The following is a 14,146-nucleotide window of genomic DNA, read 5'->3' on the forward strand; positions in this document are numbered from 1 at the left end:
GAGTTTGTTTTTCAAGGATCAGAGGACAGTTGCACTCACCGGTTAAACCGACGCTAACATTACATACACCGGTCGATTGCGTCGGTTGATTGCCCGTACACGTAACGGCTAGTTTTCAGTGGGCAGTTTAGTATCACCGGTTAAACCGACGATGGCGATTTGGGGAGCATCGGATTAACCGGTGTTAAGCACATTTCTGGCAGCTTTTCTCCAACGGCTATATTTGCTTGTGCTGCCTATATATACCCCCAAGGCTGCACCATTTGAGTGAGCTGGAGTTCAAAGAAGTATACTAGAGCTAAAGATCATCTCCAACCACCATAGAGCTTCATTGTACATCATATAGGCTTAAGCACACTTGTTAGAGTGCTTAGTGCTTGATTAGGGATTAGTTCTTGCGAGAGCTCCCTTGAGAGAAGTCTTGCTGCGGCAAGCAAACACTTGTACTCGTCGTGTGACCCTCCGACTTGGTGTGGAGTGGCAACGACACTTTGTGCGGGGAAGGAGGCCCCTACTTGGTGTTAAAGCTCCAAGATAGTGAAGACGGTGCCGTGGTGACGCTTCGAGATAGACGGTGGCGGTGACCTCGTCTTTGTGACTTGGTGTCACTTAGCCTTTGCTTGTCGGGAGCCTTGGAGGCGTGGCAAGACGGTGATCAAGCGAAGAGACTCGGTATCACACTTGTTCTTTGTGAGCAAGTGGCCGTGGACGTAGGGAGGGACTTTGGTGTCCTAACCGAACCACGTTAAATCGTGTGTCTTGGTGTCTTCACGGGAGTTTGCATATCCTCTCCCTTACCGCTTTACTTACCGCATTACGTTTCCGCATTTACTCTTTCTTGCTTACCTTTACTTTCCTAGTTAGTTTGATTAGGATTGGCTATAGGTTGCAAGTCTTTTGGGGTAAGTAGAGGGTAGCATAGATAAACCTTAGTCATAACTAGCATGTGTAGGACGTGTTAGGTTTATCTTATGCAATTAGATTGAGCCCTAGGATAGAAAAGCGATTAGCGACCCTATTCACCCCCTCCCCCTCTAGGGTCGGACACCCCGGTGATCCTTACATTTTCCTTTAGCAGGTTCAGTTGTTTGGTCATGTCTCCCCTGTTTTTATTATTGTTCTTATTTGTTGTCCTTGTTCCGCTAGGCGCTCGCCTAGACGCGATTCCACGCGATTAATCGCAAGGCGAGGCCCGTTGCCTGGCCTAGGGGGGGTAGGCGGACCCCTAGGCGGGCACAGCTCGTCGGCGGCGCCGATGGGGGTGGAGAAGCGTCCAGCGAAGGGCGCCAGTGGAGGAGGAAGCAGGGGACGGGCCGGCGGAGGTACGGGTGGCAGCGGCGGAGGAGGAGGCAGGGGCAGGCGCGGAGGAAGAGGCAGGGCGGCAGCAGCGGCGCAGAGGAGGCAGGGCAGCGGCGTTAGGAAGGGAAGGAGGCAGGGGCGTCGGGAAGGGGAAGGAGAGGAGGATAGGGAAGGAGATAAGGTGGGAGGTGGGCTGTTGGGCCGTTGGGCCGCTTTGATGGGCTTATTTTTTTGACTCTAAGGCTTAGTGGTTCTCTGTTTTTTTCTTTTAGAGGTATATATGATGTATATAAGAATGTATATGTACGTATATGGTACCGCCTAGCAAGCCGTCTTGAAACGCCTAGGCTCGATTAATCCCGACTAGGCTCTAGGCTGCGGGTCACCGCCTAGAATCCGCCTAGCGCCTAGCGGAACCATATTTGTTGTATGGGCCGCCTGCCACTTGCTTAGTGGTGCTCTGTATCCGCCTTAATAGCCTCTGCCTATTAAAACTTGTAATGGTCGTATTGCTTTACTCTTAGTGAAATGGGCATTGCTACGGTACTCCATTTACCTCTTAGGAGGTAAGAGGTCAAATAAATCTGAGCCGTTAAATTTTCAAGGATTAAATCCATCTTAAACATAAAAAATATATGTGCTTAATTATCTTGCATGCACGCAGAATTGCAGATCCAAAAATCATGGAACTTCAAATCTTGTTTTCTAATCATGCGTGCAGGTTGTTTCACCTAAATCATGCATGCACGTACGTGTATGGAAAAAGCAATATTAGTCTCGTTGGAGTGTAGAAAAATTTTCTAACAGTTAAAAATAACATGTGCACATGTATTTATGTCACACTATAGAAAATAAACGCCTACCTCTAAGCTACATACATCTCTCTCTTTTACAATCATGTCACGTTAGACCAAGTCCTACCACTAGATTATTATGTCATACCACTAGATTATTATGTCATGATACATATGTGCAGCTGTCATGCTACATGGTTGTAAAAATATTTTTTCTGATCAGGTTTGTCACGTATACATGTTATTGTCACTAACATGTTTTTTTTTCAAAGTGACCACACACCTCACGTTTGCTTTTGTTCACGTTAAAACAAATCTGAGATCTCATCAACTAATGCTTATGACCGCACATCACATGGAAAAAACAGAAATATAAGATCTCAACTAATATGCATGCAAGTTAGTTCTAATTCTCTATTTTCTAATTTAAAATATATAAACTAAATATTAGAACTATTACCTCCTAAGAGGTAATATGTCATTAGATCAACGATCCACAGTCACTTTGGTGTACCATAGCAAATCTCTAGTGAAATACGTGCTCAGGCACATTTGTGGAAAAAATAGTGTTTTAGGTGAAGAGTGATGCACCTCCCTAGTTGTGTTGTTTAGCCGCGCTCAGCAATGCATATTTGAGCGAGTTGTGACTGCCGTGCATGGTTTTTACCCTCCAATTGCACGATTTTTGGGTCCGACTCTCTTAATAAATTAGACCAATTCTCTTCTATTAATATTTCATCGAAGAAAATCTTACCCTGTACTTTGAAAAAAAAACGAACAAGTGAAAACAATTCTTTCATGTGGTCGTAATTAGAGTTAAGAAGAACAGTAGAGTAGTCCCCAACTAAAAACCTTGATCCCACCGAGTACCACGTTTGAGCTATGTCAGCGGCTTCTGAACTTAGCAGTCCTGCTTCAAGTACGCAAGGCAAAATGGGAGAGTGATCTTGCATCAGGCATCCAGGAAACTTCACAACCCTCACTGAATTGTCGCTGAAAACGTAGACCGGGATCCCTTGAAATGGCATCCGCTTGTCCTCGGCGTCTCATCTTTATACGTGTCAGGTAATCTACAGCGATCCATGCAAAGCTGAGTGTTGCCGGCATCTGCTTACCATCTAACTCACTCATCTCCCTTAACGCGATCCATTTGGGGTGATAGGTTACCTGGTACCAAGCAGATGCCTTCATCTCATATACCAGCATATTCTTCTCATCAGAGATCTCACCATGATCTGCTCCAATGCTTTCAAAGATATTCCGGAACTCTTGATGGAGTTTGGAATAAGCGTGTTTGAGCCTCTCTTTTATCTCATTCTTCCTCCCCTTGTTTCTTTCGGTAAGCGACCATATCTCCCCTGTCACGAGCTCTGCCTCAGTGCTCACGCCGTATTGATTGAGCAGCCCGTTCAGCTTTGATTCGTACAAGCACTTGCATTGCCAAGCATCTTCAAGGAACTGTAATGCACCATGAACTTCCAGATTGGTGTCATAAGGGACATCATTTCTGCTAAAGTCTTCCAAAGATCTTACAAGGATATACTGTTGAATTGACCGATAAAGCCTTCCAAGGATCTTTTCTGATTTATACGAGATGTCATCTTCCTTTCCCATGAAGTCAGGATATTCTTGTGGTCGAAGGAATTGTGGCATTGTCACAATTTTCCCTGTTTTGGGGAAGTCCACAGCAGTGGCTGCTAGTTCAGCCAACTTAATGCACTTGTCATCCATTGCTCCATACTTGCTACGGTCAGCATGAACAACATGAGCATTACTTATCGGACCAAGGATCTCACTTACCATGTTCCTTAAGAAGAAATCAATGATATCCTGTTACAAGAGCAAGATGTTAATGACATGTTTATGGAAATAAATATTTGTGCAGAAAGGAAGAAGCTTTTTGCAGAAACCAGGTGAATTAAAGATGCAAGTCATAGTTTTTGGATGCTAGTTCTATGTATCTGATCAATCCAATAATAAGCATTCACCTCTGCAAACTTTGAAACCCAAAGAGAACAAGGTACTTGATAATAATGGGTTTGAAATTATTGATACCTGATACAACAACAACAACATAGCCTTTTTTCTCAAGCAAGTTGGGGTAGGCTAGAGATGAAACCCGAAAGAAATAAATTCAAGGTTCAGGCACATTGATAGCTAGTCTCCAAGCGCTCCTATCCAAAGCTATCTCTTTAGAAATATTCCAATCCTTAAGGTCTCTCTTAACCGACTCATCCCACGTCAGTTTAGGTCTACCTCTACCCCTCTTTACATTATCGACCCGCTCAAGAACCCCATTACGTACCGGCGCCTCAGGAGGCCTTCGTTGGACATGTCCAAACCATCTCAGCCGATGCTGGGTAAGTTTCTCCTCAATTGGTGCCACCCCGACCCTATCCCGAATAACTTCATTCCGGACTCTATCCCTCCTTGTGTGCCCGCAAAACCACCGCAACATCCGCATCTCTGCTACACTCAGTTGCTGGACATGTCGCCTTTTTGTAGGCCAACATTCAGCGCCGTATAATATCGCCGGACGAATTGCTGTCCTATAGAATTTGCCTTTTAGCTTTTGTGGCACCCTCTTGTCACAAAGGATGCCAGAAGCTTGCCGCCATTTCAACCAGCCAGCTGAAATTCTATGCCTAACATCTTCATCAATGTCGCCATCATTTTGTAGCACCGATCCTAAATACCGAAAAGTATTCTTCTGTACCACCACTTGGCCATCTAGACTAACGTCTCCCCCCTTATGCCTAGTCGCGCTGAAATCGCACATCATGTACTCGGTCTTGGTCCTACTAAGTCTGAACCCTTTCGACTCTAACGTGCATCTCCACAGCTCTAACTTCCTATTAACCCCTGAAATTACTGATACCTGATATCAGGTATAAATTACTGATACCTGATATTTAAGCTAATATAAAAATTAGTAAATGAATGCTATTTTAAGAAATAAGAAGGGTTGAATTTTGAACAAATGATGTAGGCTTTACTAATACTAATTAATTGTATTTTATCCGCAAGAATCAAACCACACTGAACCAGACCACACATCAGGATTGCTAACTGCTGTTTTTCTGACTTTCCTCTACCTTTAGGCCCCTATTTGTACATAGCAAATACCAGTAATTCCTCATTAAAAACACTTGATATTTTAGGGTATGTGCAGCCACACAATTTTAAGTTTGTCCATTCATATATTTCTGAAGGAATACATTGGAAAAATGAATATCAGTACATATAGAGTTCGTCTAGAATTAAAGATACTTCACATTTTATTTTAAACAAGAAAAGACAGCTGACATTGGTGGTTTGAGCTGTGTTTCGGATACACTCTCAATGTGTATGACTCATCCTTTTATGCTTATTTTCATAGGCTTTGAGATACAAAAATGCATGAAAAATATAAAATAACCATAAAACTATTTTCTCTAACATAGGTTGTGATGCATATACCATTACACAAATTTGAACTAAAACCACTTTAAAACTTTTGTGTCATGAGAAAAAGACAAATTTTCATTAGGAACAAACTTATTACTTAATTTTAATAATTCAGAGTTACATGATTCGAAATTTTGGGTTAAGTAAACAAGGCAGTTGGAGGTAGGAAAATAGATTTTTTTTGAAGGACTGTGATGGTGCTCATTTTTCACAATCAACACAATGCTAATCCAAATTCAGCAACAAACAGCCACTACCTGATTAACGTCCCTTGCATTTTGTTTCAGTCACATGACTAATATTTTTTTCACAAGCATATGTCCACCTGTTTTTAAGGACAAAGCTAATGAACTAGTTTCAACCTGCCAGTCTTTGAACTAGTTTGAATTACATTACTTAATCTTAGTTGAAGCAAAACACTACAGAAAACCGCTGAACTAAAAGAATCAGGCATGATAGGGAAGGCATCTAAACTGAACAAATATTTTAGGAAAGAATTGCACATATGCCAAGAATAGTTGAACTTACATGTTGATGTACACCACGCAATAGCTGTCTTGCGGGAACCGGGGAGTAGTCCATAGGGGTCCAGCTCTGTTTCCTCGGAGGTACAAGATTTTCATCCCATGTCACAAAGTAGACATCCCCATCAAGATCACTCCCAGATGCTTCATTGGGGTGTGGCCTCTCACCTTTCTTAGGGAAGACCAAGCAATCAACAAGGTGATGCAGTTCAGGCACATCTACTGCTTCAAGGATACGGACATCCCCTGGATGAAGGCAGGGATTCTTTGCCATCACAATGGTACCTACAATGACCTCTGCACTTTTGTTTCCCGAGGAAAATCTTGAGCCATGCTGCACAAAATATTTGTTGAGTGACGGTACTGAGGCCCGAACAAAGCATTGTCCTTGCTCAAGGATCCCAAGTTCATCAAGGCAGCCCATCAGCCACCTTCCCTTGGGCACAAAAATCTTTGTTTTCTCCAAAAGACCCTGCAGCTGTGAGGACTTGATAGCTAAAAGCATTGCCTTCAGGTGTGGCTCAGTTTCAGGAGTAAACCCAGCATTAAGCATCAGTCCTGGGACGGTTCCATGCTCAGAGCAACTTGTTGTTACAACCTGGTAAGCAGCATCTCTGTCTGATAAAATCCTGTCGAGATTATGAAGCATTGCTTCCTGCATTTGCCAAAAGATAGAATCTGGTACACCCAAGGAGGTCAGCAATGTTATAATCTGGCGGTTCAAGAATGCAGGTTGGAACTTTGTCCAAGACACCACTTCTAACACTGAGTGGGTAGACTCAAATTTCCTCATGCTTGGCCTAAGGGAAATCCGTATCCCATCATTTTGTCCTGGCCAAACAGCTAAAACACCCTTGAATCCTGCATATCTAATCTGGTACGCAGATGGCGGATAATTATGCTTCAGAGGCAACCTCTTGGCAATTTCCATTGCGAGACCTGGAGTGATTTTGCCAATTCCATCAGAGAAATTGTACCCGTTATGCTCCACATCCTCAAGAAACTCATTGACCTCATCAGGTTGGATTATTACTGTTGCATATGAAGATGTAAAGCACTGGCCCATTCGAGCGGCGTGCTTTGCGACATTATTACTAGGGAACTGTCCCATCCACTGTCTAATGCTTGCAGTAGTTGTTGTCCCATCCTCTGCAAAGAACCAAGCTGACCTTTTCCTCAGCTGGTTGGATGAGAATGCAAGGAATGAGTACTTCCTGCCACACATGTGGAAACCCTTTGTCAAGATTGTTTGGACACGCCTATGAACTGTTGTCTTCTGCTGGAGCGAGTTTGACATCATCTCCTTGACTATTGGTGCTGCATAGAGGTTCAGCGCATTGATGTTCAGCAGCTGCATACCCTCATCCATGAATGTTACCCTCAGGAACCGGTCTGCCACTCGATGATAATGCCGGATAACGCGGTTTGAGAGCTCCACTTGAGGCGGCAGGCAATACGCCCTGGTGGGAGTGATCACCATACTCCGCACCTCGGCATTGTGATCACCACTAACCTTTTTGCTGCCGTGAAGATGAAGAAGTTTGTTGTTCTTGGCAGCCCTTTTCTGCGCATCCTTCAGCCTCCGGCATAAGTAGAAGACTTGAAATTTTTCTCCCAGCAATTCTGTCAACGCAGCCACATTCACATCATCTTCTTCTTTCTCCAGCAAGCCGAAGAACTCCGAGGTGAGCTGGTGTTCAGTCACTATCCCCTTGTGCACGAGCACATTGACCAAGAACAATACACGAAACCTTAGCCCCGGATACTTCACGCTGAAGAACAGGCCCTCCGTTGGTTTGCCGATCTCCGGCTCGTCGGTCACATTGAACCCCTGACACCCGATGCTGCACAGCACGACAGGCACTTCCTGGCCCTTCATGAACGCCAGGGCTTCCTTCATCTTTGGCCACAACCACGTCCTGAACGAGACCCTGTACACCCAGCACCGCCCGATCGCCCCGCTGGGGGTGATGTCGGTCGTCCGTACCCACGGGTCGTCGTCGTCGTCGTCGAGCAGGTCGGGCGGCACCGGCTGGTGAATGTCGTCGGCCGCCGTGCGGTAGTACAGCAGGGGCGCGGCCGAGAGGCGGAGGAGGAGCGAGTCGTCGTTCTGGAACGCCAGGACCTCGGCGATGTCGAGGAAGGAGAACTCGAGCTTGACGTCGCAGCGCAGCACGGCGGAGGCCCCGCGGGAGCCCGGGAACGCGAAGGCGGCGTCGCGGGAGAAGACGAGGCGGCAGGTGCCGTCGAGCGGGTCGACCACGAAGTCGAGCCCCCCGGGCGCGGCGGGGTCCCCCGGCTCCGGGGCGCGCCAGGCGACGGCGAAGGCGTCGGGCGCCCAGAGGTTCCCCACCTCGACGCGCGAGCCCGCGAAGCGGAAGGGCTCGGCGCCCTGGCGGCGCGGCGCGCGTCGGAGGGAGCCGCCGTGCGCGCGCACGAGGAGCTCGGAGCCGGGACCGGCGGCGGCGGCGCGGCGCGCGGCCTCCGGCTCCGCGAAGTGGACGAAGGCGTGCGGCGGGGGCATTGCGAGACCGCGCGGCGCCGGCGCGGCCCGGAACGCGTCGTCGTCGTCGCCGTCCGGGGCTCGGCGCCGGCGCGGCGCCTGGCCCGTCCGGAACGCGTCGACGGCGGGGAGGAGGCGCTGGAAGTCGGGGTAGGAGCCGGGCGGCGTGGAGGAGTTCTTCACCCGGCAGCGGCGTACCCGGCCGGCCACGGACTCCAAGTACTCGGCGAGGCGCCGCGCCGAGAGGCCGGCGTCGAAGCCGCCGACGCTGACCCGCGTGGTGGCCAGCGGCTCCCGGCTCGTAGGCACCACCATTGGCGGGGATTGCGTGCGTTGGCAACCGACGGCGACGATCAGCTGGCAACCGCCGGGCGCTTCGGTTGATGTGGTTTGAGCTGAAAAAAATTTGGTGCACGAGGGCTGTGACTCCGTGCAGCCCCTGCTTGGTTTGAGCGGCCTGCGGCGGCTCGTCGGAGGGAAGTAGGACTCGACGCGGACTCTGGTTCTCTAGGTCAAACCGTACTAATTGCTTCCTTTTCCTTGCTTCCTTTTCCAAAATTCGCGCTGATTTGCCAAAAAAAAAACAATTTTATCCGTCATGACTCATGAGCTTAAATTTTGGTTACTATTATGACTATCACGTGAGTCAATTCAAACGGACCCCAAATCTATCTAATAATTGTTACAACAGATGGATGATATATATTACTCTCTTTGAGCAAATTATTAGTTGTTTTGACTTTTTTAGATGCATAATTTTCATTATACATCTAGATATATATCATGTCTATATGCATAGTAAATTTAGTGTATCTAAAAAAGTCCAAACGACTAATAATTTGAGATGGTGGGTGTATAAATGTGACAAAAAAATATCGGTCCAATACTTATAATTGACTAGTAAAAGGATCTTGTGCACGTGCTACCCTACAATGTACAATGACTGCAAGCTACATAATTAACATTAGAGTTTTTAGTGTTTTGCGCACAGCACACTTCACTCATTCATTTAGGTTCATATACACCGCAAAAATACAGTTTTGTCTCAAGCCCACCGCTTCTATAAATTAGTCTTTCCAGCATGGGTAGTGAGAGATGACCTAGTAAAAAGACTCAAATGCCAATGGGCATGATAACACACAAAAACTAACTCTGGTCGGCTGACTGTGGCTGGTGGCTAGTGTTTATTTGTTGTAAAAGAAAAGTATTGTTGGTTGGTGCTGATTTGGTGTGAGATAAAAACATCACTGATTGGTTGGCTGACAAGCAAGCTGAACAAAGTGACAGTCACTGCCTTTCATACTATTTTTTTTAAATATATTTGACAAGTACAACATCTAACCGACCATATCATAGAGTTCACACCTATAATATTTTTTTTACACATTGTCTTGGCATGTAATTTTAATAACATGTACAGATAAGTGACCAGCATGTCCAAAATCTTAACATGTCTCAAATTCAATGTACAAAATAGCCCGCTAATAGCCTGCTATTAGCTTTTTAGAAGATCTACTGCTACGCTATACAATATTTGTCCGCTACGTCCGCTAAAGGGGGTTTTACAGGATTTAGCGGTAATAAATGTTCGTTACGTCCGCTAAAGATTTATTCAAAAGAAATAAAAAATCAATATAACTAGGGTGGATCATAGACAAAGCAGCAAATGCATATTTGGATAGTCAAGAGATGTGTTGAGTCTATTTTTAGAGTGTTAGACCAATGAATCTTCTAAATTTGTATGTAATTATTGATTATTTTATTATTCCGCTAAATGATTTAGCTTCCGCTATAGCTCTTTTAGCTTTTTGGAAGGGCTTGCGTTAAATATCTTAGCCCGCTATTTCTTACATTGCTCAAATTACATCAATTTGGCAATGCCAAAAGTATTTATCCACTTTACTTGCACACAAGTAGTTTTTTCTAACCTCTCGTTTTCTAACACCTTCGGTTCACAAATACTACTCCGTACAAGACCCTACAGTCGCCACCGCCGCCGGGCCCTCCCGTATATAGCTGCCCCTCAGTAGTCCCCCTCATTTGTCTCTCCCATGACCTCGCCACCGGTAGTCAGAGAAGCGGGACCCGTCCTCTGTATAGGCCGTGTTTGGATCCAAGGGCTAAAACTATTTGAGCTAGAGCTAATTAGCTCAATCAAATAGCCCTCCAATAAAATAACCCCTGACATGTTTGGATCCAAGAGCTATTTAGCCTTTAAATCATCTTTTTCCAATCATTGGAGCCCTATTACCTCTCTTGCTATGGTGGGCTCCACCTGAAATAGCCCAAATAATCACCCTTTGGGTGGGATAGTTTTTTGAGGTAGGCTATTTGTAAATAGCCAAGAACTAGCCCTCATGTTTGGGAATTTTGGGCTATTTTGAGCTATTTTAGACTAGAAATAGCTCTAGCCCTTAGATCCAAACATGCCCATAGATATGTTTAGTTTTTTTTAAATTTAGTTCTCCAATGATACTGACAAGGTAGTGGCGACGATGACGCCTTGGAATAAGTTCTCTTTGGCCTTTTCCTACCTCGACGGCATTTGTTCCGGCGCCGATGAAGGCCAAGTGGGGGTTAGTTCTGCCAGATCTGAAGTTCTCTCCAGATCTTTGTAGTTGGTGTGTCAATCAGGAAATGTAATTGGCTGTCTTTTGTTGTGGCTACTTCGGCCTCTTTTTTTCGATCTGTGTGACAAGATTCGGTTACTTCAACCCTCTGTTTTGGTGGTGAAGGATTGCAAGCCTGTGTAGCTTGGGATGTTCCCCCAGCCGATGTTTCTTTAGCGGTTGCTAGATCTCGTTGTAAGTAGCGAGTATTTTTACGGTCTTCAAAGCCTTGTGTGGTGATGACGTTTGTAGGTGTCCCTTTATCTTACTGCCTTTTCAGTGTATTTCTGAAGTTTCGGTGGAAGACGAATAATCGGATGAAGAAGACGACCAGAGAACTCTTCGGCGTAATTTTATTTTCTTTATGTCGTCTTGTGTTAAATTGTTCTTCTTCTGTACTACCAATTGATGTTTTTTCTTGATATGAATCAACACTTTTCTGGTGTTTTTCTTAAAAAAATACTTACACACAAGCATACACATTAAATACCCCAGTGCCGTTGTACCATGCACCTCGGCCTTCTCCATTCCTCACCTCGTTGCTCACCTGTAGGCTGTAGGTCAGGTTGATTGGAGCGTCGGCATGCATGCACACTCAGCTCGTTGCTCACCTTCGTGCGACGCGCAGCACCTAGCAATGCAAGTCAGGAACGGCGGCACATCGCAGCGCGGCTGCAGGCAAGGAATGGAGGTGCTGTATGTGCAGAAGAGAGAAAAAAAATGCAATAAAGAGATAGAGATAAGACTTAGCAGCCGCAGCACGTTGTCACAAAATGAAGCAGGGGCAAAATCGTCCACTTACTAATAAGCATTCTCTCCCTCGGTGGCTGCAAATCCATTCTTTTATAGAGCTGGTGTGTAAGAAGCTAAATAGCGTACTTAGAGTGTCCAGCACACTAAAATGAAAAGAGTGCGTTCTGTACAAATCCATGATTGGGAATGTCCCACGGACAAAAAATACATAAACTTACCGCAATGGTGAGTTTATTTTTTTTCCCTTCTATTTATAGCCTGGGTCTATGAGTAGTTGACAATATGATGTCCGGCTTCAATTCCATTTAGTTAAACTAAAGTAGGTTCTATGTAATAAAAGTAATAACTACAGCTATCTGTGTTAAAAGGCGCCACACTACAATGACAATAAGATACATAATCAACATTGCTGGAATGGTGAGCTTAATCTTTTTTCCTTCTATTTATAGTCTGGGCCTCTGAGTAGTTGACAATAAGATATCTGGCTTCATTCCATTTAACTACACTAAAGTAGGCTCTATGCAATAAAAGTAATAACTAAAGATCTATGTGTTAAAAGTCAATAAAAGAATCATGCCCACCGTACCCCATGCGCTACCGACAGCAAGCTACATAATCAACATTACTGGAATGGTGAGTTTAATGTTTTTTCATTCTATTTATAGCCTGGACCTCTTAGTAGTTAACAATATGATATTCGGCTTTAATTCCATTTAATTAGACTAAAGTAGGCTATATGTAATAAAAGTAACAACTAAGGTCTCTGTGTTAAAAGGCAATAAAAGGATCCTGTGCACCCATGTGCTACCCTACAATGACTGCAAGCTACATAATTAACATTAACGGAATGGTGAGTTTAATGTTTCTTACTTCTATTTATAGCCTGGGCCTTTGAGTAGTTGACAATATGATATTTGGATTCAATTCCATTTAATTAGACTAAAGTAGGTTCTATGCAATAAAAGTAATAACTAAAGGTATCTGTGTTAAAAGGCAATAAAAGGATTATGTGCACCTATGGCTACCCTACAATGACATCAAGCTACATAATCAACATTATTGGAATGGCGAGTTTAATGTTTTTTCCTTCTAATTATAGACTGGGCCTCTGAGTAGTTGACAATACGATATTCGACTTCAGTTCCATTTAATTAGACTAAAGTAGACCCTATGCAATAAAAGTAATAACTAAAGGTCTCTGTGTTAGAAGACAATAAAATGATCATGTGCACCCATGTATTACCCTACAATTACACGAAGCTACCCATGTACTACCCTACAATAACAGGAAGCTACATAATCAACATCACTGGAATAGCGTGTTTAATGTTTTTTTCTTCTATTTATACCCTTGGTGGTCTCTGAGTAGTTGACAATACGATATCCAGCTTCAATTCCATATAATTTAATTAGAGTAAAGTAGGCTCCATGAAATAAATGTAATAACTAAAGGTCTCTTTGTTAAAAGGCAATAAAAGGATCATGTCCCCCCCCCCCCCCGCGCGCCTACAATGACAACAAGCCACATCGTTAACATTACTGGAATGGCGAGTTTAATAGTTTTTTCCTTCTACTTATAGGCTAGGTCTCTGAGTAGTTAATAATATGATATCTGGCTTAAATTTTACTTAATTAGACTAAAGTAGGCTCTATGCAATTAAAGTAATAAGTAAAGGTATTTGTGTTAAATCATAATTAAAGGATTTTGTGCACCCATGTGGTGAATTTAAGGTATTTATGTTAAAAGACAATTAAAGTATTAGAGTTAAAAAAAAGTTTACTTGCACAAGGTATATAACTGTGATGGACTGATGGTGCTGTGGGTGATGCAGGAAAGCCAACTTTGAGAGGGTATGATGTGTTAGAACTCTCTCAAGCTCCCTACTATATTCTCGAGAAAAACGAGAAGCTCCCTAATTAGCTCATGATTTTTTGTTTCTAAAAAGATAATTTGCTCATGATTTGCAATGGACAATTCGAATCTATGGCACAATCATCGGCATCTCACCTTTACTTAGGACCCGGCCTGAGGAGAAAATAGCATCCAACTTTTGCAGGTTTGGACGTCTGGAGAGTGGAGGCAGAGAGGGGCCGTGTGCTACAGGGTTAGCGGAAGACGGGGGTGGCGCAGGCAGGCAGGCTACGGGACAGGAGCTAGAACTCAGGCATGACGTCCTCGCCAGGGGCCAGGCTTTTGACCGTATGGCGAGCGAGCGA

At 44.5% G+C, this 14,146-nt stretch overlaps 1 protein-coding gene across 1 annotated transcript; it reads right to left on the reverse strand.

Moving 5' to 3' along the window:
* Positions 1-2,801: 2,801 nt before the first annotated feature.
* On the reverse strand, positions 2,802-8,984 carry LOC120679097 (probable RNA-dependent RNA polymerase SHL2). Its single transcript, XM_039960603.1, has 2 exons — positions 6,069-8,984; positions 2,802-3,923 (listed from the first exon to the last, which is right to left on the reverse strand). The coding sequence occupies exons 1-2, from the start codon at positions 8,880-8,882 to the stop codon at positions 3,009-3,011; spliced, it is 3,729 nt and encodes a 1,242-aa protein (XP_039816537.1). The 5' UTR covers positions 8,883-8,984; the 3' UTR covers positions 2,802-3,008.
* Positions 8,985-14,146: the final 5,162 nt, after the last annotated feature.

This window comes from Panicum virgatum, chromosome 6N, assembly GCF_016808335.1.
Source record: "Panicum virgatum strain AP13 chromosome 6N, P.virgatum_v5, whole genome shotgun sequence".
Classification (NCBI taxonomy): domain Eukaryota; kingdom Viridiplantae; phylum Streptophyta; class Magnoliopsida; order Poales; family Poaceae; genus Panicum; species Panicum virgatum.